Here is a 23,501-nt window from a genome sequence, read left to right as displayed (position 1 = left end):
GTGTGTGCATGAGTACAGGTTGCATGAGTCCGTGTGTGTGTGTGTGTGTGTGTGTTACATGCATGGGCATCGTGTGTGGTATACTTCCGGGTGTGAGGAGTGTGTGGTGGTGGTGTGGGATTTATGCTGACTTTGTTTCCCTCAATGAGCAAAGTAAAGTTGCCTGAATTAAGGTAAAGCACTAGTACCTTGGAAGAGTTCAAACACCTTAAGAGTTTTAGGGAGGGGACACCAAGCCTGGCTCAATGTTAATTTTTTTTTTTTTTTTTTTACTTTCACCAGAACATTGTAGAGCTCTGGTTTATGGTGGTGCTGGGATTGAACCTGGGACCTGGAATCAACGTGCTTTTGTTGTTGTTATGTTTGTTTTTAATTGGGCAGTATAGTCTGTGGGCAAGGTCTATGAGGGCTATGAAAAAACCCTGGGAAGAGGCATTGGGACCTCGGGACCTGCCAGGCCAGGTGGCCACAGGGCGTCTGGGATCCTGTGCCAGGGGTGAGGGAGAAGCCGCTCCTGCCCAGCCCCCTACTCAGAGGAAGAGCCGGGCCCGGGACTCGGCGGGGGCCTGGGGGCGGGGCAAGGTGTGCGGCCGGGTTCCGAAGGCCGGGGAGACCCCGAAGTGTGAGGTTGAGAGAATGGCTGGGGCGGGGCTAAGAACGAGGCTGGGGGCGGGGCCAGAGCAGGGGGGCAGGAGTGAGAGCTGGGGGGTCTGCGACAAACTAGGGATGGGACTGAGCCACCGAGCTAGGGCTGAAAGCCAGAGATAACGAGGAAGCACACAGGCCGCAGGTGGGACGACTGGCAGCCTTGGGGAGGGAGCTGAGCGGCCCCGGATGAAGAGCGCGGCTGAAGCTTAGACCCGGGCTGAGAGGACAGCGCCGCCGAGGACGGGGGGCGGGAGGTGAAGGAGGGGCTGGGTGAGCATGAGGCGGAGTTAAGGGAGAGTCCTGCAGAGACAAAAAAAGAACCCGGCCGGGAGTTATGTGGGTTAGGACGACACTGACGATTAAAAGGTGGACCGAGGAAGTTAAAAAGAAGCCTGAGAACGATGCCAGACTCTGGGAAGAGAGCTGCAGCGGTGAGGAGGCGCTGCAGCCAGGGCCGGCCGAGAGCTCAGGGGTGCGGCTGGGAGACCCCGGGGCGGTGTGCGAGCAATGGGAGCCCCTGGCGGAGGAGGCGGGGCCCCGGGCTGGGGGCGGGCTTACGCCGAGCCGCGGACCAATGATTGGGGACTTGGGGGTCAACTTGAGCTGCCGCTCCACCAGGAGTGTGGGGCCGAGGTCCAGAGCCCACAGTCTGCAGGGCTGGGGCGGGCGAGGGTTCCCCGGCGTCCTTCCACGTGTGACATCACAATCACCTCCTGATAGGGGCGGGGCTGGGAGGCATTTCCCGGGAGACACACTGAACTCCTCCCCCACAGCCTTACTCCCTCTTCCCCTCCGCGGGTGGCACCCTCCCTTCCTCTCTCCTCCCTTCTCCCCTCCCTCCTCCCCTCCCTCCCTTCACTCAGTTTAAGTTCCCAACCTGGAACCCTACACCCTGTGCCTCAAGGGTGGGGTTTGTTCCTCAGCCCGCAGGACAGGGAGGATTCTGTACAAATGAGCGTCATCTGTGAGTTTTAATTTAGTCTTCTGCGTCTGATTAATTCCCTACTCGGAGGCTGCAGGGCTCCCTTTCAAACTTTCATCCTCTTTATTCATTATTAAGTCTCTTCGCGACAACCCCCCCCCCAGTTCAGCCTCTGTCACTTCCGACAGGTGCTCTGGATCGTTGTTTCAGTAGGAGCTCGCTTTTCTCTTTGAAACTAGACAGCAGTTGCCTTCCTCAGATATTTGTCAGGCCTTTTTTCCTGGGAGCATGGGAAGGAGATAGTCAGTGCATCTTGTATATGGACCTCTTTCATGGTGATGATGGAGAGCAAAGATCTGGAGACACGCAAGTCAGAGTTTGAATTCTTACCCTGGTTTAAGCCCCTCTGGTGCAGACTAAGGGAGACCATGGAATCAGGACTGAATGAACTACGGGATGAAGAGTCAGCTGTGCTGGAATTGGAAAGCGGATGGTGGGCAGAGAGCCTTGGCAGGACAGGTTTTGGATAGGAACCACAAGTGGAAATGGCTGAAAGAACCCCTGTTTTGCAGACAGCAAGGCTGGATTTGAATCCTATCTTACCATCTACAAACTTGTGTCTTGGACAGATTACTTATCCTGAGTCTGTATCCGCATAGAATGGACTGTGTTAAAAAAAAAAAAAGTACACATACAAACAGAACAGCACCAAAACCAAAACATCCTCTAATGTGAGTGATGGCAGGGCTCAAATCCGAGTCACAGGTATGGCAAAGCAGGCACACACTATGCAGGTGAGCAGTTTTGCCGACCCCACAGGACTTTACTGGGACATCTCACCTGTGTAACTCTACTACTCCTGGTGGACTGTATAATTTTTTCAGATCAAGAGAGAGGGAGACAGAGGAGAGATAACCACTCCACCATTTAGGAAATTTCTCCTTTCTCATGCAATGGCTGGGGGCTGGAACCCAGGTCTTTATATATGGCAAAGTATGTACTCTACTGGACAAGCTATCTCCCAGTCCCCCTCAGTCATATTTTACTTTTTTTGGAGTACTGCTGGGCTGAAGAAACAGCATAATAGTTATGCAGAAGGCTTTCATGTCTGAAGCTCTGAGGTCCCAGGTTCAATCCCCAGCACCACTGTAAGCTAGAGCTGAGCAGTGCTCTGGTCTTTCTCCCTGTTTGTTTTTTTCTGTATCTCTATCATTAAAAAGTAAATATTTTTTAAAAAGAAAAAAAAAAAGAGCACTGCTGAGCTCTGGCTTATGGTTGTACCTCAGATTGAACCTTGTCTTGGAACCTCAGGCATGAAAGTAGCCATTATGCTACCTCTTTTTTTTTTAAATTTATTTATTCCCTTTTGTTGCCCTTGTTGTTTTATTGTTGTAGTTATTATTGTTGTTGTCGTTGTTGGATAGGACAGAGAGAAATGGAGAGAGGGAGGGGAAGACAGAGAGGAGGAGAGAAAGATAGACACCTGCAGACCTGCTTCACCGCCTGTGAAGCGACTCCCCTGCAGGTGGGGAGCCGGGGTTCGAACCAGATCCTTATGCCGGTCCTTGTGCTTTGCGCCACCTGCGCTTAACCTGCTGCGCTACAGCCCAACTCCCGCTACCTCTTTTTTTTAAAGATTTTATTTACGGACCTGGTGGTGGTGGTGGTGCACCTGGTTGATCCCGAATGTGCAATGCACAAGGACCCGGGTTCAAGCCAGGTCCCCGCCTGCAGGGGAAAAGCCTTTTGAGTTGAGAAGCAGTGCCCTCTGTCTCTCTTCCTCTTTATCTTCCTTTCAATATCTGGCTGTCTATCCGGTAATTAAATAAAGATAATAGAAAAATAATAAGATTCTATTTATTAATGAGAACGATAGGAGGAGAGAGAGAAGGAACATGACACCCCTCTGGTACATGACTGCTGTCAGGGCTTGAACTCAGTACCTCATGCTTGAGAGTCCAATGCTTTAACCACTGCACCACCTCCTGGACCATGCCATTATACTAACTCCTCACCCTACTTATTTTACTTTTTTTTTTTTTTTAAGGTTTATTTATTCATTAGTGGTGGGGGCAGGCAGGGACAGGTAGGGAACCAGAGCATCACTTTAGTAGATGAGAGGATGAGAATGGAACATGGGACGTCATGCCCAAGAACCCAATGCTCCAGCCACCTCACCATCTCCCAGATCATTACTTAGCTGCTTTCTAGTATGGCACCTGAAGAATTAACTGAGGACCTCACTCTGGTTTGTACTGTCAAAGTGTATACTCTCCAGACAAATTTAAAAATGCTATATATTAGGCAGAAGTAGATATAGCGTAGTGGTTATGCAAAGAGACTGTCTTGCCTGAGGCTCCAGAGTCCCAGGCTCAGTTTTCTGCACCACCATAAGCCAGAGCTGGCCAGTACTCTGGTTAAAATAAGTAAAAATAAAATAAAATAAAATGCTGTATACTTACAGACACCAACACACTGCTTTATCTTCCATGGAGCTCCCTTTAGTCAAAAGCATTTATTTATTTTATATTTATTTTCCCTTTTGTTGCCCTTTTTTGATTGTTGTTAATTTATGTCCTTGTTGGATAGGACAGAGAAAAATGGAGAGAGGAGGGGGAGATGGGGAGAGAAAGATAGACACCCGCAGACCTGCTTCACTGCCTATGAAGCGACTCCCCTCCAGGTGGGGAGCCAAGGGCTCAGACCGGAATCCTTAATGCCAGTCCTTGCGCTTTGCACCATGTGCACTTAACCCGCTACACTATCACCCAACTCTCACATTTATTATTATTATTATTATTTTATATATATATATATTTTTTATATTTATTTTTTTAATTTATTCCCTTTTGTTGCCCTTGTTGTTTTATTGTTGTAGTTGTTGTTGGATAGGACAGAGAGAAATGGAGAGGGGAGGGGGAAGACAGAGAGAGGGAGAGAAAGATAGACACCTACAAGACCTGTTTCACTGTTTGTGAAGCGACACCCCTGCAGGTGGGGAGCCAGGGCTTGAACCAGGATCTTTATGCGGGTCCTTGCCGCATTTATTTATTTTTTATGAAAGAGAAATGAGAAAGACCAGAGCACTGCTCAACTCAAGCATATAGTATTGTCAGGGATCAAACCTAGGGCCTCTGGGGTTTCAAGCATACAATTCTTATGTTCTGACACTAATATATCTCCCCAGCCTCAAAAGCTTTTATTATTATTACTTTATCTCTACCTGAGCATTGCTCAGTTCTGGCTTATGGTGGTGTGGGAGACTAAACCTGGGACTTTGGAGCCTCAGCCAGGAGAGTCTGTTTGTATAACCATTATGCTATCTACTCCTGCCCTATTTTATTATTTTTCTTTTTTTAATATTTATTTATTCCCTTTTGTTGCCCTTTTTATGGTTGTAGTCATTATTGTTGTTATTGATGTCGTTGTTGGAGAGAGGAGAGGAAGACAGAGAGAGAGAGAGAGAGAAATGGAGGGAGGAGGGGAAGACAGAGAGGAAGAGAGAAAGATAGATACCTGCAGACCTGCTTCACCACCTGTGAAGCGACTCCCCTGCAGGTGGGGATCTGGGGGCTCAAACCAGGATCCTTATGCCCATCCTTGCGCTTTGCACCACATGCACTTAACCTGCTGCACTACGGCCTGACTCCCCCCTATTTTATTATTATTCATTGCCACCAGGATTATCTCTGGGGCTCGATGTTGGTACTATGAATCCACCATTTCTGGTGGCCATTTTTTCCTTTTCTTTCCATTTTACGTGATAGGACAGAGAAATTGAGAGGCAGGGAGAGAGGACCCAGGTTCAAGCCCTCAGCCTCCAGCTACAGGGGGAAAGCTTCACAAGCAGTGAATTGTGCTGCCTCTCCCCCTACTCTATCTCCCCTCTCAACTTCTCTCTGTCCTGTCAAATAAAAATAGAAAGAAAAAAAAAAGCCAGGATAAATGGCTGCTGGGAGTGGTGAATTCATAGTACATGCACCAAACCCCAGGACTGGTGGTAAAAAATAATTTATTCATTCATCTAAAAGTTGGTATAATGTTTAGTGCACTGGACTTGGGAGCATGAGGTTCTCAGTTCGATCTCACACTCCATGTGCCAGAGTGATGCTTTAGTTTTCTCTAATGCTAGTAAAAATATTTATTAATGGGAGAGAGAGAGAATGAGAGCATTACTATGGCACATGGGATGCCAGGGACCACACTTGTGAGTCTAGCACTTTCTTACACTGTGCCACCTCCTGGGCCACTGATTTCAAGGTTTCTAAGTGAAATGTCTGTTGCTTTCTGAAGTAGAAGATAGAAGAGGAGGTGGCTCATTGAGGGTCAGGAGAACATGGTAGGTTTATGTGGGATATACTGCTCTGACATGTTTTAGGAATTTCCAAGGAGATACTAGCTGTGTGCAAGTAAGCAGTCTGTACCGATGACCCAGATTGATGTCATATTTTTGGTGGATGTTGAAATCATGGAAATGGATGGCATTACCCAAGTCTTTTGTTGTTGTATAGGACAGAGAGAAATAGAGAGGGGAGAAGACAGAGAGGTAGAGAGAGACACCTGCCGACCTGCAAACGGGGAGCTGAGGGCTCAAACCAGAATTCTTGCACTTTGTACTATGTGTGCTTAACCCAGTGCACCACCGCCTGGCTCCCTACCCAAGTCTTTAGGGTTGTTATTATTATTATTTTTTTCTTTCTTTCTTTTTTTTTTTTTCCTTGGGCCAGAGCACTGTTCAACTCTGGCTTATGGGGGGCCAGGTGGTGGCGCACCTGGTTGAGCGCACATGTTACAGTGCGCAAGGACCCAGGTTCGTGCCCCTGGTCCCCACCTGCAGGGGGAAAGCTTCACAAGTGGTGAAGCAGCGCTGCAGGTGTCTCTCTGTCTCTCTCTCCCTGTCTATCACCCCCTTCCCTCTCAATTTCAAATAAATAAAGAAAAAAAAATAAAAATCTGTATTAAAAAAAAAACCAAAAAACTCTGGCTTATGGAGGTGCAGGAGTTTGAACCTATGACTTCAGAGTCTCAGATATGAAAGTCTCTTTTGCATAACAATTAATTTTCTTTTATTACCTACTTAGTCTTGTATCTGCATTATTCCCCTGCTCCTGGTGAATTTGTTTTTTCTTTTTAATTTTATTTACTATTGGATAAAGACACAAAAATTGAGAGGGGAGAGGGAGATTGAAAGGGAGAGAGACACCTACAGCCCTATTTCACCACTCATGAAACTTTCTCTCTGCAGGTGGGGAACAGGGGTCTGAACCTGGGTCCTTGTGCACTATAGTGTGTGTGCTTAACCCGGTGCACCACCACCTGGCCCAACTTACTTTTTCTTGCCAATTAGAGACAGAAAGAATAAAAGAGGAGGAGGAGAGGCACACAGCACCCTGCGCTATTCCTGGTGCTTCCCTCTGTGCCGTTCAGAGTGTTGCCATGTGCTGGGGGCTCAAACTTAGTCCTTGTACGTGGTCAAGTATTCATTCTACTAGGTGCTCTACCCCTGCCCCTGGGGAGTCTTCTGAGAAAGATGCCAAAGCAGAACCCAGTAACCACCTATTTATAGGTTACACAACAGGGGTGACTGGGTAGTGGCACACCCAGTTACACACACACACACACACACACACACACACACACACACACACACACACAGACGTTCCCCACCCATAGCAGGGTTATAACTGGGTCTCAGAGCCTACTGCTCCCAGTAGCCATTCTGTTTCTCCCTCCCTCCCTCCCTCCCTCTTCTTTCCTTCCTTCCTTCCTTCCTCCCTCCCTTCCTCCCTCTCTTCTTTCCTTCCTTTCTTCCTTCCTTTTAATTTATTGGATAGAATAGGGAAATTCAGAGAGATGGGGAAGATAGAGAGGGAAAGAGACAGACACTTGCAGCACTTGCTTTGCCACTCCTGAAGCATCTCCCCACAGGTGGGGAGTGTGGCCTCAAGCTGGTCTAAGCACACATTACCATGCTTGAACCACCCACCCAGGTTCAAGCCCCCCCCACCCCCCCGCTCCCCACCTGCAGAGGGTACGTTTCATGAGAAGTGAAATAGGTCTGAAGGTGTCTTTCTCTCTCCCTATCTTCCCCATCTCTCTCAATTTCTCTCTGTTCTACCCAATGAAATAAAAAGGAAAAAAAAAATGACCACCAGGAACAGTGAGTAGATTTATAGTGCTGGCACTGAGCCCCAGCGATAGCTCTGGTGGCAGGAAAAAAAAAGTTTCTAAAGAGGAGATAACAGGGGGCCGGGCGGTGGCGCAGTGGGTTAAGCGCATGTGGCGCAAAGCGCAAGGACCAGCGTAAGGGTCCCGGTTCGAGTCCCTGGCTCCCCACCTGCAGGGGAGTCGCTTCACAGGTGGTGAAGCAGGTCTGCAGGTGTCTGTTTTTCTCTCCCCCTCTGTCTTCCCCTCCTCTCTCTATTTCTCTCTGTCCTATCCAACAACAAACAGCATCAACAATGGCAATAATAATGACCACAGCGAGGCTACAACAAGGGCAACAAAAGGGGGAAAATATGGCCTCCAGGAGCGGTGGATTCATGGTGCAGGCACCAAGCACAGCAATAACCCTGGAGGAAAAAAAAAAAAAGGCGATAACAAGGAGGTCAGAAAGGAACTAAAGAATTACAAGAGGGCCGGGTGGTGGCGCACCTGGTTGAGCGCATGTATTACAGTGTGCAAGGGCCTGGGTTTGAGCCCCTGGTCCCCACCTGCAGGGCGAAAGCTTTGTGAGTGGTGAAGCAGTGCTGGAGACATCTGTCTGTCTCCCTCTCTATCACTCCTTTCTCTCTTGATTTCTGGCTGTCTTTATCCAATAAATTTTAAAAAATTAAAAAAAAAAGTTACAGGGAGGACAAGGGAGGTTACATAATGGTTATGTGAACAGACTCTCATGCCTGAGGCTCTAAAGACCCAGGTTCAATCCCCAGCACCACCATAGGCCAGAGCTGAGTAGCTCTGGTGAAAAAAAAAAAAAAAAAGTCAGCAGTGGCACCCCTGGTTAAGTACACACAATACAGTACACAAATACCCAGGTTCAAGTCCCTGGTCCCCACCTGCAGGGGGAAAGCTTCACAAGTGGTAAAGCAGGGCTGCAGGTGTCTTTCTATTTCTCTCTCTGTCTCCCCCTTCCTCATAATTTCTGCTTGTCTCTATCCAATAAATAAAGATGATTAAAAAAAAGGGAGGGGGGAGAGAAAGATAAATACCTGCAGACCTGCTTCACTGCTCTTGAAGTGTTCCTCCCTGCAGGTAGGGAGCGGGGCTTAAACCCAGGTCCTTGTGCGTGGTGATATGTGCGCTTAACTGGGTGCACCACTGTCAGGCTTCCTCCCCTCTCTTTCTAAAATAGAATATAGTGGGGAAAGTTGGTCCAAAGAGTCCTCTCAACAGCGTATCACACATGCACAAAGACCCTGGAACCATTAAAAAAAGAGATTGGGTGGAGGGTTGATAGCATAATGGTTATGCAAACAGACTCTCATGCCTGAGGCTCCAAAGTCCCAGGTTCAATCCCCCGCACCACCATAAGCCAGAGCTGAACAGTGCTCTGGTTAAAAAATTAAAATAAAAATATATAAAAGAGAGAGATTGATTGGTCAGCAGGGAGTGCGGTAAGATGAGATGAAAAGCTTACTGGGATTGGCTGTTGGGAAATGGTGGCTTTTTTTTTTCCTGGGGTCTTCTGATAGAGCAACATGCTGCCATGTTGTTGTGGCTGGAGAAGAAAGAGGTAAAAGATTTGGAGCTTGGTGAAAGTAGGGCCTGACCATCCTCATTTTTGTCTATTGAAGCTGCCATATATGTCTGTTAAAATGAGTGTTCTCATTAAAAAAAAAAAAAAAAAGTCTGAAAAAACTTGGATTAAAAAAGGAAGGTAGTGGAATATGCAGTGGTAGAAGGAGAGGTAGGTTCATGAAATTTTTGGTTTAGAGATAGTTTTAGCAAAGAGACAACATTAAGAAGTGAAAATTCTGTCTGGGATCTGGAGTCCAGGTGCTTTGGGCAGAAGGAAGGAGGGATACTTTTCCTTGCTGGAGGTGAGTTGATGAGGGTGGGAGCAGCCACAGATAACGCTGGTGAAGTGAGCTGCTGAGAGGAACAGTAGCCGGGTAGGAGTTTCCAGGTTAGCTGCAAATTTTCTTTCGTTATATTTTGAGTATTTACTGTGCTGAGGGAACCTAGGGATCTGTGGAAAGATGACCAAGTGCCACTGAGAGTTCAGCTGAAGTCCCCAAGCAATCAGCTCCTCAAAAGCAGGACTCTGTGCGTATGCCCCAAAGCGTAAAGCTAATTATGGGAAGAGAAAGGAAAATGACAGACTCTACCCTGTGGTTGCCGATGGAACTGTTGACCCACTTGGAGCTCCTAGAACTGACCCTCCATTCCTAAACTCTGGCTCACTCCTCGTCATGTCTCCAGATGGGTTTTTGTTAGGCTTCTTCCAATAAGCCTTTCCAAATCCTCACGCTGCCTGTCTTAGTAGTGCCCTTGTGTGCTCACTCAGGCCTTCCTACCCGCCATTTCCCTCCATGGCAGTGTCTGCATCCCCCTACTGCCACAACCTGTTCCATGGCGCAACCTGCTCTCCTCTCCTTGCCTCCTACCCCAGCCCCTCGAGAGCAGAGTCGTATGTGTGTGCGTGTGTGCATGTGTGCCCTTTTTTTTTTTTCCCCTTTCCTTTAAACTCCATATCTCCAAGCATCTTAGGAGTATTTGCTAAATGAATGGCATGGGGAGGGAGCTGCTGCTGCCATTCTGTACTCTCCCAGATATAAGCAGGTTACCCAGCTGGGAGAGAGGACATCTGCTGGCTGGTGTGGCATCTAGCACCGATACATCTACCTTCTCCTCTGAAGGTGGGTCCAGGGGAATTGAGAACCCCAGGGGGCCTCCCCACTCTTCATCTGGGAAAGTGGCTATCTGGTAGTAAGCAGGAGGGAATTGTTTGGTCCTAAGAGATTACCCACCCCTACCCTTCAACCACCCCTTAATCATGCATACAGAAAGCCCTTCTTTGAAGAGCAATCACTTGTCTGTTTTTGCTGGGTTATCGCTGGGGCTTGGTGCTGGCACTATGAATCCACTGCTCCAGGTGACCATTTTTCCTTTTTTTTTTTTTCCGATAGGACTGAGAAATTGAGGGGGAGGGGGATAGAGAGGGAGAGTAAAGATCAGAGACCTGCTTCACTGCTTGTGAGATGTCATGCTGCAAGTGGGGTGTGGGGCCTCAAACATAGGTCCTGGCACGCAGCACTGTTTTGCTTAACTGGGTGTGTCACCGCCCAGCCCCCTCACCTCTTTCGTTTGTATAGTACTTTATGATGCATCAATATTTTTGGCCTATGTGAATGAGTCTTCCTAAAAACCTTGCAAAATGGGTATTGCTGCCATCCCCATTTCCAGGATAAGTAAATGAAGACTCTGAGAAGTAACCTGCTGTAGGTCACCCACCCAGCCAGTAAGTGACAAAAGCCGTAATTTGAATTCAAATGTAGGGTACTCAGCACTCTACCCTGGGGGCTTTTGCATGGCGATGTGTGCTCTACTGGGTTCACCGCTCTCCACTAATTTTTTAAACGTTTAATTTTATTTATTTTTTATTATATTTATTTATTTATTGGATAGAGACAGCCAGAAATTGAGAGGAAGGGGAGAGAAGGAGGGAGAGAGACAGACCTGCTTCACCACTTGTGAAGCTTTCCCCCTGCAGGTGGGGCCCGGGGGCTTGAACCTGGGTCCTTGAACATTTCAACATGTGTGCTCAACCAGGTGTGCAATATCCCAGCCCCTTAATATATTTTTTAAAATTCTCACTTACTTGATTTTAATAAAAGACACACAGAGAGAGCTACCAGAGCACTGCTCAGCTCTGGTTTATGGTGGTGCTGGGGATTAAACCTGGGACTTTAGAGCCTCAGGCATGAAAGTCTTTTGCATAACCATTATGCTGTTTCCCAGCCCAACATTTACTTATTAATAAGAGAAGGAAAGGGGCTGGGAGGCGGCACACCTGCTTAAGCACACATATAACGGTGCAAAGGACCCAAGCCCCTGGTCCCCACACGTAGGAGGAAAGCTTCATGAGTGGTGAAGCAAGGCTACAGCTGTGTTTTTGTCTCCCTCTCGATTTCTGGCTGTCTCCAATAAAAATAATACAAAATAGGGAGTCATGCAGTAGCGCAGTGGGTTAAGCGCATGTGGTGCAAAGCACAAGGTCCGGCGTAAGGATCCTGGTTCGAGCCCCCGGCTCCCCACCTGCAGGGGGGTTGCTTCACAGGCGGTGAAGCCAGTCCAACAACCACAACAGGAGTAACTACAACAACAGAACAAGGGCAACAAAAGGGAATAAATAAATATTAAAAAATAAATAAGAGAGAGAACCAGAGCACCACTGTGATGCTGTGGATAGATTTTGGGAGCTCATGCTTGAGAGTCCAACACTGAATCCAGTGCTCCACCTCCCTGACCATTTGCCATTTTTTTTTTTTGTAAATTCAGATTTTTTAAATATTTTTTTCTTTTGTTGCCCTTGTTTTATTGTTGTAGTTATGATTGTTATTATTGATGTCATCATTGTTGGATAGGACAGAGAGAAATGGAGAGAGGAGGGGAAGACAGAGAGGGGGAGAGAAAGATAGACACCTGCAGACCTGCTTCACCGCCTGTGAAGCGACTCCCCTGCAGGTGGGGAGCCGGGGACTGGAACTGGGATCCATACATCGGTCCTTGTGCTTTGCGCCAGCTGCATTTAACCCGCTGCGTTACCGCCCGCCTCCCACGCTGCTTTACTTCTAAGCTCATGAAGCTTAAGTGCTGGAACTGGGGTTGTTGATGAGAAAGAAACAGGGAGGTGCAGCCTGGGAGGTGGTGCTGTGGGTAAAGTGTGAAGACTCTTAAGACTCTCAGAGGCATGAGGTCTTGAGTTTGATCTCTGGCATAGCATGTACTAGAACTTCTCTCACATTCTACCTTTTATTTTTGGCCTCCAGGGTTAATGCTGGGACTCGGTGCCTGCACTGCAAATCCACTGCTTATAGAGGCCATTTTTTCCTTTTTGTTGCCCTTGTTATTGCTATCGTTGTTGGATAGGACAGAGAGAAATTGTGAGAGGACAGGAAGACGGGGAGAAAAAGACACCTGCTTCACCGCCTGTGAAGCGAGACACCCCCCTTCCCCCCACAGGTGGGGAACTGGGGGCTCGAACTGGGATCTTTACGCAGGTCCTTGTGCTTTGTGCCACCTGCGCTTAACTTGCTGCGCTACTGTCTTTTTAAAGACTTCTGCTTGAGGCACTAAAGGGCCCAGGTTTTTTTTTTTTTTTTAAATTAGATTTTATTTATTCATGAAGAATGATGAGTGATGAAAGAGAAAGAACCAGATACCACTCTGGCACATGTGCTGCTGGGGATTGAATTTAGGACCTCATGCTTGAGAGTCCAACACTTTATCCACTGTGCCACCTTCCGGACCACTTTTAGATTTCTATTTTTATTAGCTAGGACAAAAAAATTGAGAAGGGGGCAGGGGTGGACAGGACAATGACTATGCAAAGAGACTCTCATGCCTGAGGCTCCAAAGTCCCAGGGTCAATCCCTGCACCACCATAAGCCAGAGCCGAGCAGTTCTCTGGTAAGCAAACAAACAAACAACAACAACAACAAAAAAAACACAGGAGAACTGCACTCTTGAAGCTCCCACCTGCAGGAGCTTGAACCTGGATCCTTGCTCTTGGTAATGTATGCGCTCAGCCGGTGTGCCATCACTTACTTTTTCCTGTAGTGCTATGGATCTAAACCTGGTCCTCATCAATACAAGGTGCTGAGCCTCCCAGAAGCAAAGGACTTAGTCATTTGCATGATCTCTCCGGTATCTCCCCACCTATGGACTTACTGTTGAAAGTGGCCGAGAGGGACAGCATTTGTAGGCTGGAGTTCTTGGCAGGGTCAGTGGTGAAGCAATGGAGGTGGAGGCTGGGACACTCCAGTTTGAGTCTAGGAGTCACGACTGAGTAAAAATAGGAGCCTTTCTCTGTGGCTCCCCTCTGACCCCAAATTCTCAACCTCCATAGCTGTCCTGTACCACAAGAAGGGACTTGGTATCTGAGCAGCCTGTAAGAGTGGAGGGGCTCAGGCTGCAGGTGGATAGTTAACGTTTGTGGCTCTGAGATTGGGGATAGTACAGATGGGGAACAGGCAACAGAGCTACTGGGAAAGAAATGAGAATGTGAGAAAATGGAGGGAAATGACAAAGGTGTCAGGGGAGAAAAAGGGGGCTTGGAAGAGAAAAGGGAAAGGCAGGGCCCAGAAGCTGGTGTAGTGGCCAAAGTGTTGGACTCTCAAGCTTAAGGTCCTGAGTTCAACCCTCCATATATGGCATTCCAGAATAATACTCTGGGCTTTTTTCTTTTTTTTTTGCCTCCAGGGCTATCATTGGAGTATGGTGCTGGCACTGCAAAGCCACTGCTTCTGGAGGTCATTTTTTTCCTTTTCTTGCCCTTTTGTTTATCGTTGTTGTTATTGCTATCGTTGTTGTTAGATAGGACAGAGAGAAATGGAGAGAGGAGGGGAAGACAAGGGGAGAGAGCCACCTGCAGACCCGAACCGGAATTCTTGCTCTGGTCCTTGCGCTTTGCACCATGTGTGCTTAACCTGCTGTGCTACAGCCCAGCGCCCCCCCCTTAAAAAAAAAAAAAAAAAGGACAGAGAAATGGAGAGAGGAGGGGAAGATAGAGAGGGAGAAGCGACCCCCCTGCAGGTGGGGGGGAGCTGGAGGCTCGAGTTCGGATCCTTGCGCAGGTGCTTTCTTTGTATTCTATGTGCTTCACCTGCTGTGCTACCGCCTGTCCTTCTGGTTCTCTCATTCATACAAAATAAATAAATAGGAGAAGTCTTGGGGCTACAGTGGAGCTGTAGGAGTCACATGTGGGCCTGGGCCCACAGAAGTGCAGGCAGGCAAGCAAAGGAACTGAGGGAGCTGTGGCTACTGGCTGTCATCACTGGAGACTGGACAGTGGCACTCCTGTCTCCCAGGTGGCTCCACAGTCTGCTAAGGCAAGAGGACCTTCCCCTCCTCAGGCACCTTGTGGAGTGGGTGAGCTGCGATTCTGAGCAGCTGGATAAGGACAGGCAAGAGTCTGTAAAGGCCCCTGAGAAGGCAGGGCTGGGAAGAGGCAGCTGTCACAAGACATTGAGAACTTGGTGAGGACTGACCTGTCAGACATTTTCTTCGGAGTCCTGTGTGTATGAGGAGGCAGATGCATCCGGTGGCCAAAGTGCCGAGACCCAGAACTACTGCTGAAGCGGTGACAGCTGGGGCTGATGGCATCAACTGAATTTAGTGAAGCCAGACTGAGCTGTGAGGGCAGACCCGAAGGTCTGCTTCCACCAGTGTGACCCAGATTCCTGCCCTTTAGGTGAGCTCAAGGACACTGAGAGATGCTGCTGGAAGCATAAGCAGTGCAGTGGGCACACACTCCACCCCTTCTCTACTGACTATTGCCATTGCAACCTGCACCTCCATGCTATCGCCAACTGTGACTGTGATTCTAGGTAAGGACCTTCTCCTCGAGGGGACCTACGGTTCAAGAAACCCAAGTGTAGAGCTAGCTCTAAGACCTTACTGTGGTTCCCCTCCTTCAATCTTTGCTTCCCCTGTTCAGCTTAGATCTGGCTCTGCCAGGCTGGTCTCAGCTTGGGAAGCCTGGCTCTGCTTCAAGAGCAGTGGGGAGAAGCCTTGCTAGTCTAGGCTGAACCGAGTGGAAGCCTGCTGTTCCTCAGGCTTGCTCTGGGTCCCTGGGGAAGTCCTGGAAGTGTGGGAACCAGGCTGAGTCCCCTCTGTGACAGGCTGAAGGACTGTTCAGAGAAGTCAAATAGCAGCACTTCCCGAGATGTGGGCCCAACCTGTTCCCGAGACGTGGGCTCAACTTGTCTCAACATCATCCAGTCCCCGTGCTTTGAGATCATCCCAGAGGAAGAGTGTGTGGAGCGGTTCTGGTATGGCTGGTAAGTCGGGCTGGCAAGGGCAAGCCCGCGTGGGGATTCGGCCCCCACTCTCTGTCAACATCTCTTCTTCTGTCCCTGCCTTCCAGGTGCAAAAGTTATAGACCTGTCTCTGTAGCAGTGATCCACCATCCCATCCACTATGAGTGTGGGGCAGACGGCCTAAATGAAGACGACGAAGAGGAGGAGGATGATGAGGAGGAGGAAGACAGCAAGCTTCTCATCTCTACCCAGAAGGCAGCTACCATACCCACTGACACTGGCACAGTTAGGGGCCCAGGCACATGTGTCCCTGATTCAGCAGCTCCCATTACCATCTGGCGTTCTGAGAGCCCCACAGGGAAGTCCCAGGGCAGCAAAGAAGTCAAGAAGGTCAAGAAGAAAAAGGAAAAAGAAAAGGAAAAGGAGGAGGAGTCAGATGAGAAGGCAAAACTGAAGAAAAAAATCAAGAAGAACAAGTTGAGTAAGAAGAAAAGTCCAGTTAAGTCGGAATCTTCACCTCCAGACCTGAACAGATCACTAAGCCCAAGAGAGCTGGCTAGGATGTCCGAGTCCAGCCCTGACAGTCGGGAAGAGCTGGAGAGTGAGGACAGTTACAATGACCAAAGGAGGGAAGAAGGCTCTAGTGAGGACATTGTGGATCATTCATCATCCAGGAAGAAAGAGAAGAACACAACTCAGGCTAAGAAGCCTGTGGCAAAGACCTCACCAATCAAGAAGGCCAACAAAAGGAAATCTCCCCCAGGATCAAACCCCAATCTCAGTTGAGGCCAAGGCTATGAGGTGAAGAATAAATTCCATCAAGCCTGTAGCTTAACCCCTGCTGCTGTTCTCTCCCTACAATCTGGTTCCTTCTTAGGGAGGGAGATGGGGTCGGTATAGCCGGAGCCAAAAGGATAGTGGGCTGCAGGGGTTTCTGAAGGGCAATCCATATCTCCAGACAAGTCCATGGAAAGGTAGGTGGGAGGGCGGAGGGAGGCACAGCCTGCTTCTCTAACATTCTAGCCCTGAGACAGACAAGTCCATTTGGGTGGCTTCCCCTTTACTGGGAGACTTCTCTATACAAATTCACTCTTGGACAGGCAGTACTGTCTGCAGTGATACCCCTAATAAATGGAACCTTTTAACCCTGTGCCTGGCCCCTCCCTCTAAGTTCCCTCGGAAAAATGTTGGCACCAAAGGGAACAGTATCTTCCCAACTGGTATGGACTTACTCCTGCTGGGCCCTTCTAGAACTTTGTACTGAAGGGAATGGAACCAAGTTCTTGGAAGAAGGCCAGTTCCTTCCCCCTAGCTCTTACCCACAAACAGCCCAGAAATCTTGCTTGCAAGTCCAGACCTCTACTGCTATGCCACTTCTTGGGCCAGCCAATGATCTTGAAAGAAAAGCAAGTAAAGAGCCAAGTTTGGGCAGCAGTTTTCTGACTTCTCTGCTGAGCCCTAAACAAAGAGTAGGAGACAGCTTCACTTTCCCATTATAGACTTGCAAAATGGAGAGATGAAGCCCTTGTGAAGAGCCAGGACAGACTGGGAATTCAAAGGGGTACTGGGAATGTGGGAAAGTCGACTCTCCCCAAAGTACCAAAAGCCTAGTATACACAGTGAAAACATGCCAGGAGGGAGCTGTATGCAAGTGTAACAGCAGCAGCTAACATTCACTGAGGTCTTATGAAGTCCCGGGCACTGTGTTGACTGAGCATTTTACAACATTTCTCCATTCCTTCTCATAACACACTAAAAGGTCAGGTATTACTGACTCCATTTCATAGATAAGAAGGCTGGCTTAGAGCAGTCTGGGAGGTGGTACAGTAGATGAAGTACTGGGCCCTCCAACACAATGTCCCGTGTTCAATCCCTGGAAATTAATGTGCTGTAGTGATGCTCTGGTTCTCTCTCAAAAAAATAAAAAGCTGGCTCAGACAGCAGGAGCTGGTCCAAGGTCACAGGGCAAGAAGTGGGACACGTAAGTGACCCCAGACAATCTGATCAAAAGCCACCTGTCACTGCTTCTGTGATGGTCTGGACAGGGAGTCAGGAACCTTCAGAGCTCAAACTGCTTTGTGTCAGAGAGACTTCACCAAGTGCTCTGTAGAAACACTGTTTATTCAAATGACAGGCAGGAAGCAGTGGCGGCAGGAGGGTGAGGGTGGCCTGGTGGGGCTGGGCAGGTTAGTACTGCTCCCCATGTCCTCTGCAGCCCTGCGTTGATAGTCACCCACGCTGTTGGCATCAGGGTCAGAAATGTGTTCCCCCTTCTCCCTCCTGTCCTACACTGAATAAATAGCATCCCTCTTCCCACCAGGAGTTGGGGGAGACTCAAGTGCTGAGCTTGGTGCCCAGAATCAGGTGAAGGCAGAAGCTCAAAATGGCTTGTAGGGAGTAGAATACAAAACTGTCCCACTCTCATTGTCATCTTCCTGCTAGGCTCCCCTCCAAGCCTGGTCCCAGGACAGGTGGTCAGTGAGGGCCTGGAGTGGGAGAGTAGTTGCCTAGTATACACTGAGCTCAAGTTCACAAGGCCATCCAGGCTGACCACCAAAGAGAACGTCAATTCACGCCACTTTATGGACAGAAAAGGAGGGGCAGGGAGTGAGGCAGTGGGTGATCAGGCCTCTCCCAGCCTCAGAGGTAACCAGAGTCCTAGGAGCAGGGCCCCTACCGATCCATCTCATCTAGGAGTGGGGTGGCATCGCCAGCAATGGACATAGGGGTGCTTTCGATCATGGGGCTGGGAGAGGGTCGAGGTGTCAGCCGCTGCTTCTGTTTCCGCCGCTCTGCCTCCTTCTCCTGTAGCCACTGTTCTGCCATTTTCCCCCAGTCGATGGCTGCATGACTGTTGGACCTGGGAAGGAGAATAAGGGCAACTTTGAGACTGGGATTTTGCCGGGACTTAGTGGAAGGAGGCTTTCCTGTAAATGACTGGTGTCTGTCCACTCTTGTAGAAGTGAAAATCTCACCCTGGCGAGTAACAGCCCCTCTTGCTGAGGTGAGGCAGAGGAGGTTGTGACAAGGTTTACAGTGGCCTTTGTCCTTTTTCAGAAAGCAGTCCTCCTGAGGATGTTCCCTGGACTGTGGCTCAGAAACCCAGAGCAGCTGCCTTTACTAAGCCCCTTGACCTCATGATAACCCTTCCCTTTACTAACAGCCTGCTCTGTGCTGCCATCCACACACTTACTTTGGCTGCTGTTGCCGTTGTCGGGTGCTGGAGGAGGGCTGAGGCTGGGCCTGAGCAGACTGTGGGGTGGTGCTTGCCTGTAGTTGATGGTACTGTGGTGTGGTGATGGGCTGGCTTGGAGTTGTGTAGGAATAGCTGGGGGTCATCAGTGGTGTGGCCACTGGCTGCTGGGCGGGTGTTGGGAACACCTGGAGGAAGGTAATTAAATGGGGATAAATTCTGGGTTTATTGAGCTGTGCTGTGAGTTTCTGGCAAACTGAAAATCTGGGCTCAGCATAGAGTCTCCTGAGCAGCAACAGCAGCAGACCAGGGGGCTGGGGACCTGGAATAACAGTGAGGCCCACCATTCCTGACCAATGGATCGAGGGTTTCACAGATCCCAAAGGACCCTGTGGATGGGTCAAGCCTTTCTCCCCGCCCCCCACCCCGCCTTTTATTCTTTAAGATTTTATTTGTTAATGAGAAAGGAAGAGAGGGAGAAAGAACCAGAACCAGACATCACTCTGGTACATGTGTTACCAAGGATTGAACTTGGGACCTCATGCTTGAGAACCCAATGCTTTATCTAATGCGCCACCTCCCGGACCACTATTCCCTTCCTCTTTGTATGGGAAAGAAACATCTGCTGGTGACAAGATCTATGCATATAAAGTCCCCTGCTATGGGCACTTGTAGAGGTGAACATTCTTTTTTACTCCTTCACACCCTCTATAGGAAACCTCCTCCCCCAGTCACATACGTGGTAAGCGCTGCTGCCCCCTCCACTGCCGCCATAGCCATACTGGCTGGAGGCCCACTGGGCTGGGGTGGCATTAGGGTTCTGTCCTTGGCCTGTCACAGCAGCAATGGCACTGAACATCTGTGAGGTCATGTTCTGGGGCAGGGCATTTACAGCTCGTGTCAGGTCTGTAAGCACACAAAGGTTTGTACAGAGGTAAGTATGTTAGAAAATCCTTTAAGTTCTAGCCATCCACTAACCGTCTCAGGTAAGAGATCCTCACCTGCAAGGTTGATGTTGGCTGGGGTTGCATTGATGGAAGCAGGTGTCCGGGTCCTGCTACTACTGCTGGGGGTGATACCTACAAGGAATGGTCAGTGTTAGTTATATCCCTCAACAAAGCTATTTCAGGCCTCACAACTTAAGGGAACATAAAAGGCACAGAAGTAGAAACTCAAGAAGGGAATTAACACAGAATAGACAGTGAGAACCCCTAAAGCTAGGAGGTTTGACTGAGTGAGGTAGTTGCAGTGATGGTCTACACCCCCCCAAACCTCCCCCCCAACCACCCCTCCCCACAAAAGGCCATGGCTACCTTGAATCAGGCACTCAGTGTTCCTCTAACTATACCCGAGGCCAAGGAGTGTAGCAATTACCTGGCACAGGATCCTGGTAATGATCCTTAAACCACCTGAAAAGTCCATTCACAGTTGGGAATATCTGGCCCCGGTACCGGAATCCTTCTGGAGTCACTGTTACATATTCTATCCTGGAATTTTGGAAGGAAGAGATCATTAGATACTACTTGGAGCTAGCCATGACAGTGGCCAGATCAGATCTCCACCATGTGAAGTAGCCATACTGGGTGCTGGGGGCAAGGAGAGATGAAAGAGCCAGTACCTGAGCCCGTAGAAGGCTGCATTCTGGCTGAGGATGAGTGCAACAAGGCCAGAAGTATGCAGTCCCTGGCGTGCCACCTACAGGCCGCCAGAGGAAGACCGCTGGGTTTTAGGCCACCATCCTGAGCAGTGGAATGATGGCAGCACACTGGAGCACACAGCAAACTAAGGTGTTAGGGTTAATGGGGCCTCCAGGGTAGCAAAGAGCAATACCCTAGGAACTGGAATCAAAGTAGTCTGCTCTATTCAGCACTTTGCAGAGCAAACGGGATAAAAAGAAGGGTTCTGAGGCCAGGGAGAGAGCACTGTTGGTAGCATAAAAGACTTTCATAACTGAATGTCTAAAATCTCAAGTTCAATTCTCAGCACTTACGTAAGCCAGAGCTAAACAATGCTCTGGAGGGGAGAGAATCAGGTGGGGTGGAGTGGGGTGGGGGCCAGGAGGTGGAGTATAGGGCCAAATCCAGTTCTACTTGAGTTTAGCTTTTGCCATCCACTACCCATACTGCCTTGGTACCAAATCTGGCTTCACTTAAGAGGATAACAATATTTAAACCTATATTGCAGCTGTAAGGAATAAATGAAAGTTTATGTAAAGCACATCTAAATTAAGGTTGCACTCAGTAAAAGACAGCTATGGACAGCCAACAAAGATGCTTAGTGTGGCAACGTTTTCATTTATATTAAACGTACTTTGTAAATCTTCTACTCAAGTGTTAACTTTGCAATGTAAGGACTCTGCGCTTACTCCACACTAAGCTATCATGTCGTCTGTTCCCGGTTAAAGGTCTTCCCCATTTGCTCATGGGACAGTTTTTAACCTCCTACAGTTCTGGCTGCAATCCTCTGGAAGCATACTGATGAGTCAGCAAAGGCTTCTCAGAAATGATCATAGTATTCTGGGGCCAGAGGGTGGCACACCCTGTAGAAAACACATGCCACCATGCATAAGGACCTGTATTCAAGCCCCCCAGTCCCCACCTGCAGGGAGGAAGCTTCATGAGCAGTGAAGCAGGGTTACAGGAATCCCTTTCTTCTCTGATTCTTCTTTTTAAAGATTTTTATTATTGGGCAGACAGAAAAACTGAGAGACACCTGAAGCTCTGCTTCACCACTCATGAAGCTTTCCCCCTGCATGTGGGGACCAGGGGCTTCAAACCAGGAACCCTGCACTGTACCGTGCGCGCCACTAGCCGGCCTCCCTTCTTCCCTTCTTCTCTCTCTCTCTGCCTCCAGGGTTACTGCTGGGGTTTGATGCCTGCACTAAGAATCCACCATGTCTGGTAGCCTTTTTTTATTTCATTTTATTGGATGGGACAGAAACTGAGAGGGGAAGGAGATAGGGGAAGAGAAAGACACTTGTAGACCTTCTCCACCACTTGGAAAGCTTCTCCCCTGCAGGTGGGAAGCTGGGGGTTCAAACCAGGATTCCTGCACAGGTTCTTGCGCTTTGTACTATGTGAGCTTGATCCAGTACGCTACCCACCCCATCTCCAACTCCCTATCCCCTCTTAGTTTCTCTGTCCTATCAAAAACAAACAAAACAAAACCTGTATCTAGATGTGCCCAATTTGGTTCTAGAGCAGTGCTTGGAACTTCTTGCCATCTGGTCACTGAGTCTACTAATCCAGTCTAAACTGTTATGTGAAGGCAGTATCAGGATAAAACAGAAATGCATGCCTTCACTGAAGGGCCAGAGTGAAGATGGGGGTGTAAAGAAGCCTATCAGTTGGTAACTAACTCAAAGAAGCCCATAGAGATCAGACTCTAATGCTCAGAGTGAGATTAGAAGGACCAGTAAAGGCAGGATAGTCTGTTGGTCATATACACAGAAGGCAGCAGAATAGATTAACAGCAGGAAGAGACAATGTTCTCCAGACCCACTCCTTCTGTGAGGCAGGAGAGTCACTACATTACAGCAACAGTGAGCCACTATGTGCTGAAAGTCTTGGCGAAGATGATGCAGAAAGTGGAGAGACCAGTGCCATGGCCCCATCTTTGTCACTCAGATGGAGACTGGTGGCTTTTGCCACTTCTTGGAGGGAGACGAGGTACATGGAACTCCTTTTCCATAGGACTGCCTTTGCTTTCTTTTTTAAAATTATCTTTATTTTATTTATTGGATAGAGACAGCCAGAAATCTAGAGGGGAGTGGGAGCCAGAGAGGAAGAGAGACAGAGAGACACCTGCAGCCCTGCTTCACTTACTTACAAAGCTTTCCCCCCAGCTGGTGGGGACGGGGGCTCGAACCCAGGTCCTCGCGCATTGTAACATGCGCTCAACCAGGTGCGCCACCACCCGGCCTCCTTCTTTGCTTTCTAACTCCGAATCATCACCCTCTTTCCCCACCTCCAGCCTCCACCTCCGTTCTAAGCAAGTAAGAGGAGAAAGGCAGACAAGCAGACCAGAGTGTGCACTGTTTTGGGCTCCTCTACCTCCCATGCGAGTTTCTCTATGGAGCCCAGTGGCAGCACCTTCTCAGCACCAGTGCTCACCTGGGTTTACCCCGGGGCTGGTATCCCAGTAGGAACTTGCCGGGCAGTTCCTTGCAGGCACAGATGAAATAGGGGATGAAGGTGGGCTTCTCCTTCTTAGTTTTGATGAGCAGCTCCTCTAATTTCTGGGGGTAGAATGAGGGGGAGAGGTTGGGATAGTAGCATGCTTGGTATACAATGTCTGGTGCATACATGAGGCATACCTCCTTCACCAACTGAACATCCCCTACACTGAAGGGAAACTACATCCTTATGTGGCTGGGAGGTGTCATCCTCACAGGGGCCTGGGCTCACCTTACGGTCCCCACCACTGCAGTCTTGATAATACTTGTGGTTCAGAAGGTCCCGAGCAAAGGATGCCATAGGCTGTACATATCGAGCAACAATTTCATCCAAGTCTTCAAATTCCTATGGGAGGAAGGTAAAGGCCCCAGGTCATCACAACTAGAGCAGAGATTCCTGGATTCGACTTTAACTCTACCTAAAAACCAGTTTTGTGGCCCATATGCAGCTACAACCCATTCATTGCAAAAATCTCCTCAGTTTACTCATCTGTGTTGTGACCTTATAATTATTTTATCATTGTGGTGCTGGGGCCTTGCACATGTGGAATACCACTACTCTCAAGTCAGCTTTGTTGC

The 23,501-nt window shown here is 48.8% G+C and overlaps 2 protein-coding genes across 8 annotated transcripts in view; one reads left to right on the top strand and one right to left on the bottom strand.

Annotated features, from left to right (window-relative positions):
• Window positions 1–815: 815 nt before the first annotated feature.
• PROCA1 (protein interacting with cyclin A1) lies at window positions 816–16,390 on the top strand. Of its 6 annotated transcripts, none has more exons than XM_007530705.3 (5): window positions 816–1,079; window positions 10,345–10,431; window positions 14,988–15,123; window positions 15,418–15,576; window positions 15,663–16,390. In XM_007530705.3, exons 1-5 carry the CDS (start codon window positions 983–985, stop codon window positions 16,339–16,341), a joined length of 1,158 nt encoding a protein of 385 aa, XP_007530767.1. In that variant the 5' UTR covers window positions 816–982; the 3' UTR covers window positions 16,342–16,390. The 6 variants fall into 6 exon arrangements, with proteins under 6 accessions (XP_007530767.1, XP_016047014.1, XP_060060013.1 ...); XM_060204030.1 differs by lacking the exon at window positions 816–1,079 and adding an exon at window positions 1,402–1,612; XM_060204029.1 differs by lacking the exon at window positions 816–1,079 and adding an exon at window positions 1,510–1,612 and having other exon boundaries at window positions 10,283–10,431.
• A 1,268-nt stretch (window positions 16,391–17,658) lies between these two features.
• SUPT6H (SPT6 homolog, histone chaperone and transcription elongation factor) overlaps window positions 17,659–23,501 on the bottom strand; it is a 43,583-nt gene continuing 37,740 nt past the window's right edge. For both annotated transcript variants that reach the window (XM_060204026.1, XM_060204027.1), the window contains exons 31-37: window positions 23,155–23,268; window positions 22,861–22,985; window positions 20,123–20,235; window positions 19,750–19,827; window positions 19,488–19,654; window positions 18,749–18,936; window positions 17,659–18,415 (exon numbers count right to left, since the gene is read on the bottom strand). In XM_060204026.1, coding sequence (XP_060060009.1) covers window positions 18,229–18,415; window positions 18,749–18,936; window positions 19,488–19,654; window positions 19,750–19,827; window positions 20,123–20,235; window positions 22,861–22,985; window positions 23,155–23,268 — 972 coding nt within the window. In that variant the 3' untranslated portion in view covers window positions 17,659–18,228. The remainder of the gene's footprint in view (window positions 18,416–18,748; window positions 18,937–19,487; window positions 19,655–19,749; window positions 19,828–20,122; window positions 20,236–22,860; window positions 22,986–23,154; window positions 23,269–23,501) is intronic.

The sequence above is a fragment of the Erinaceus europaeus genome, chromosome 12 (assembly GCF_950295315.1).
Source record: "Erinaceus europaeus chromosome 12, mEriEur2.1, whole genome shotgun sequence".
In the NCBI taxonomy this organism is placed as follows: domain Eukaryota; kingdom Metazoa; phylum Chordata; class Mammalia; order Eulipotyphla; family Erinaceidae; genus Erinaceus; species Erinaceus europaeus.
This window is presented reverse-complemented; position numbering and strand designations above follow the sequence as displayed.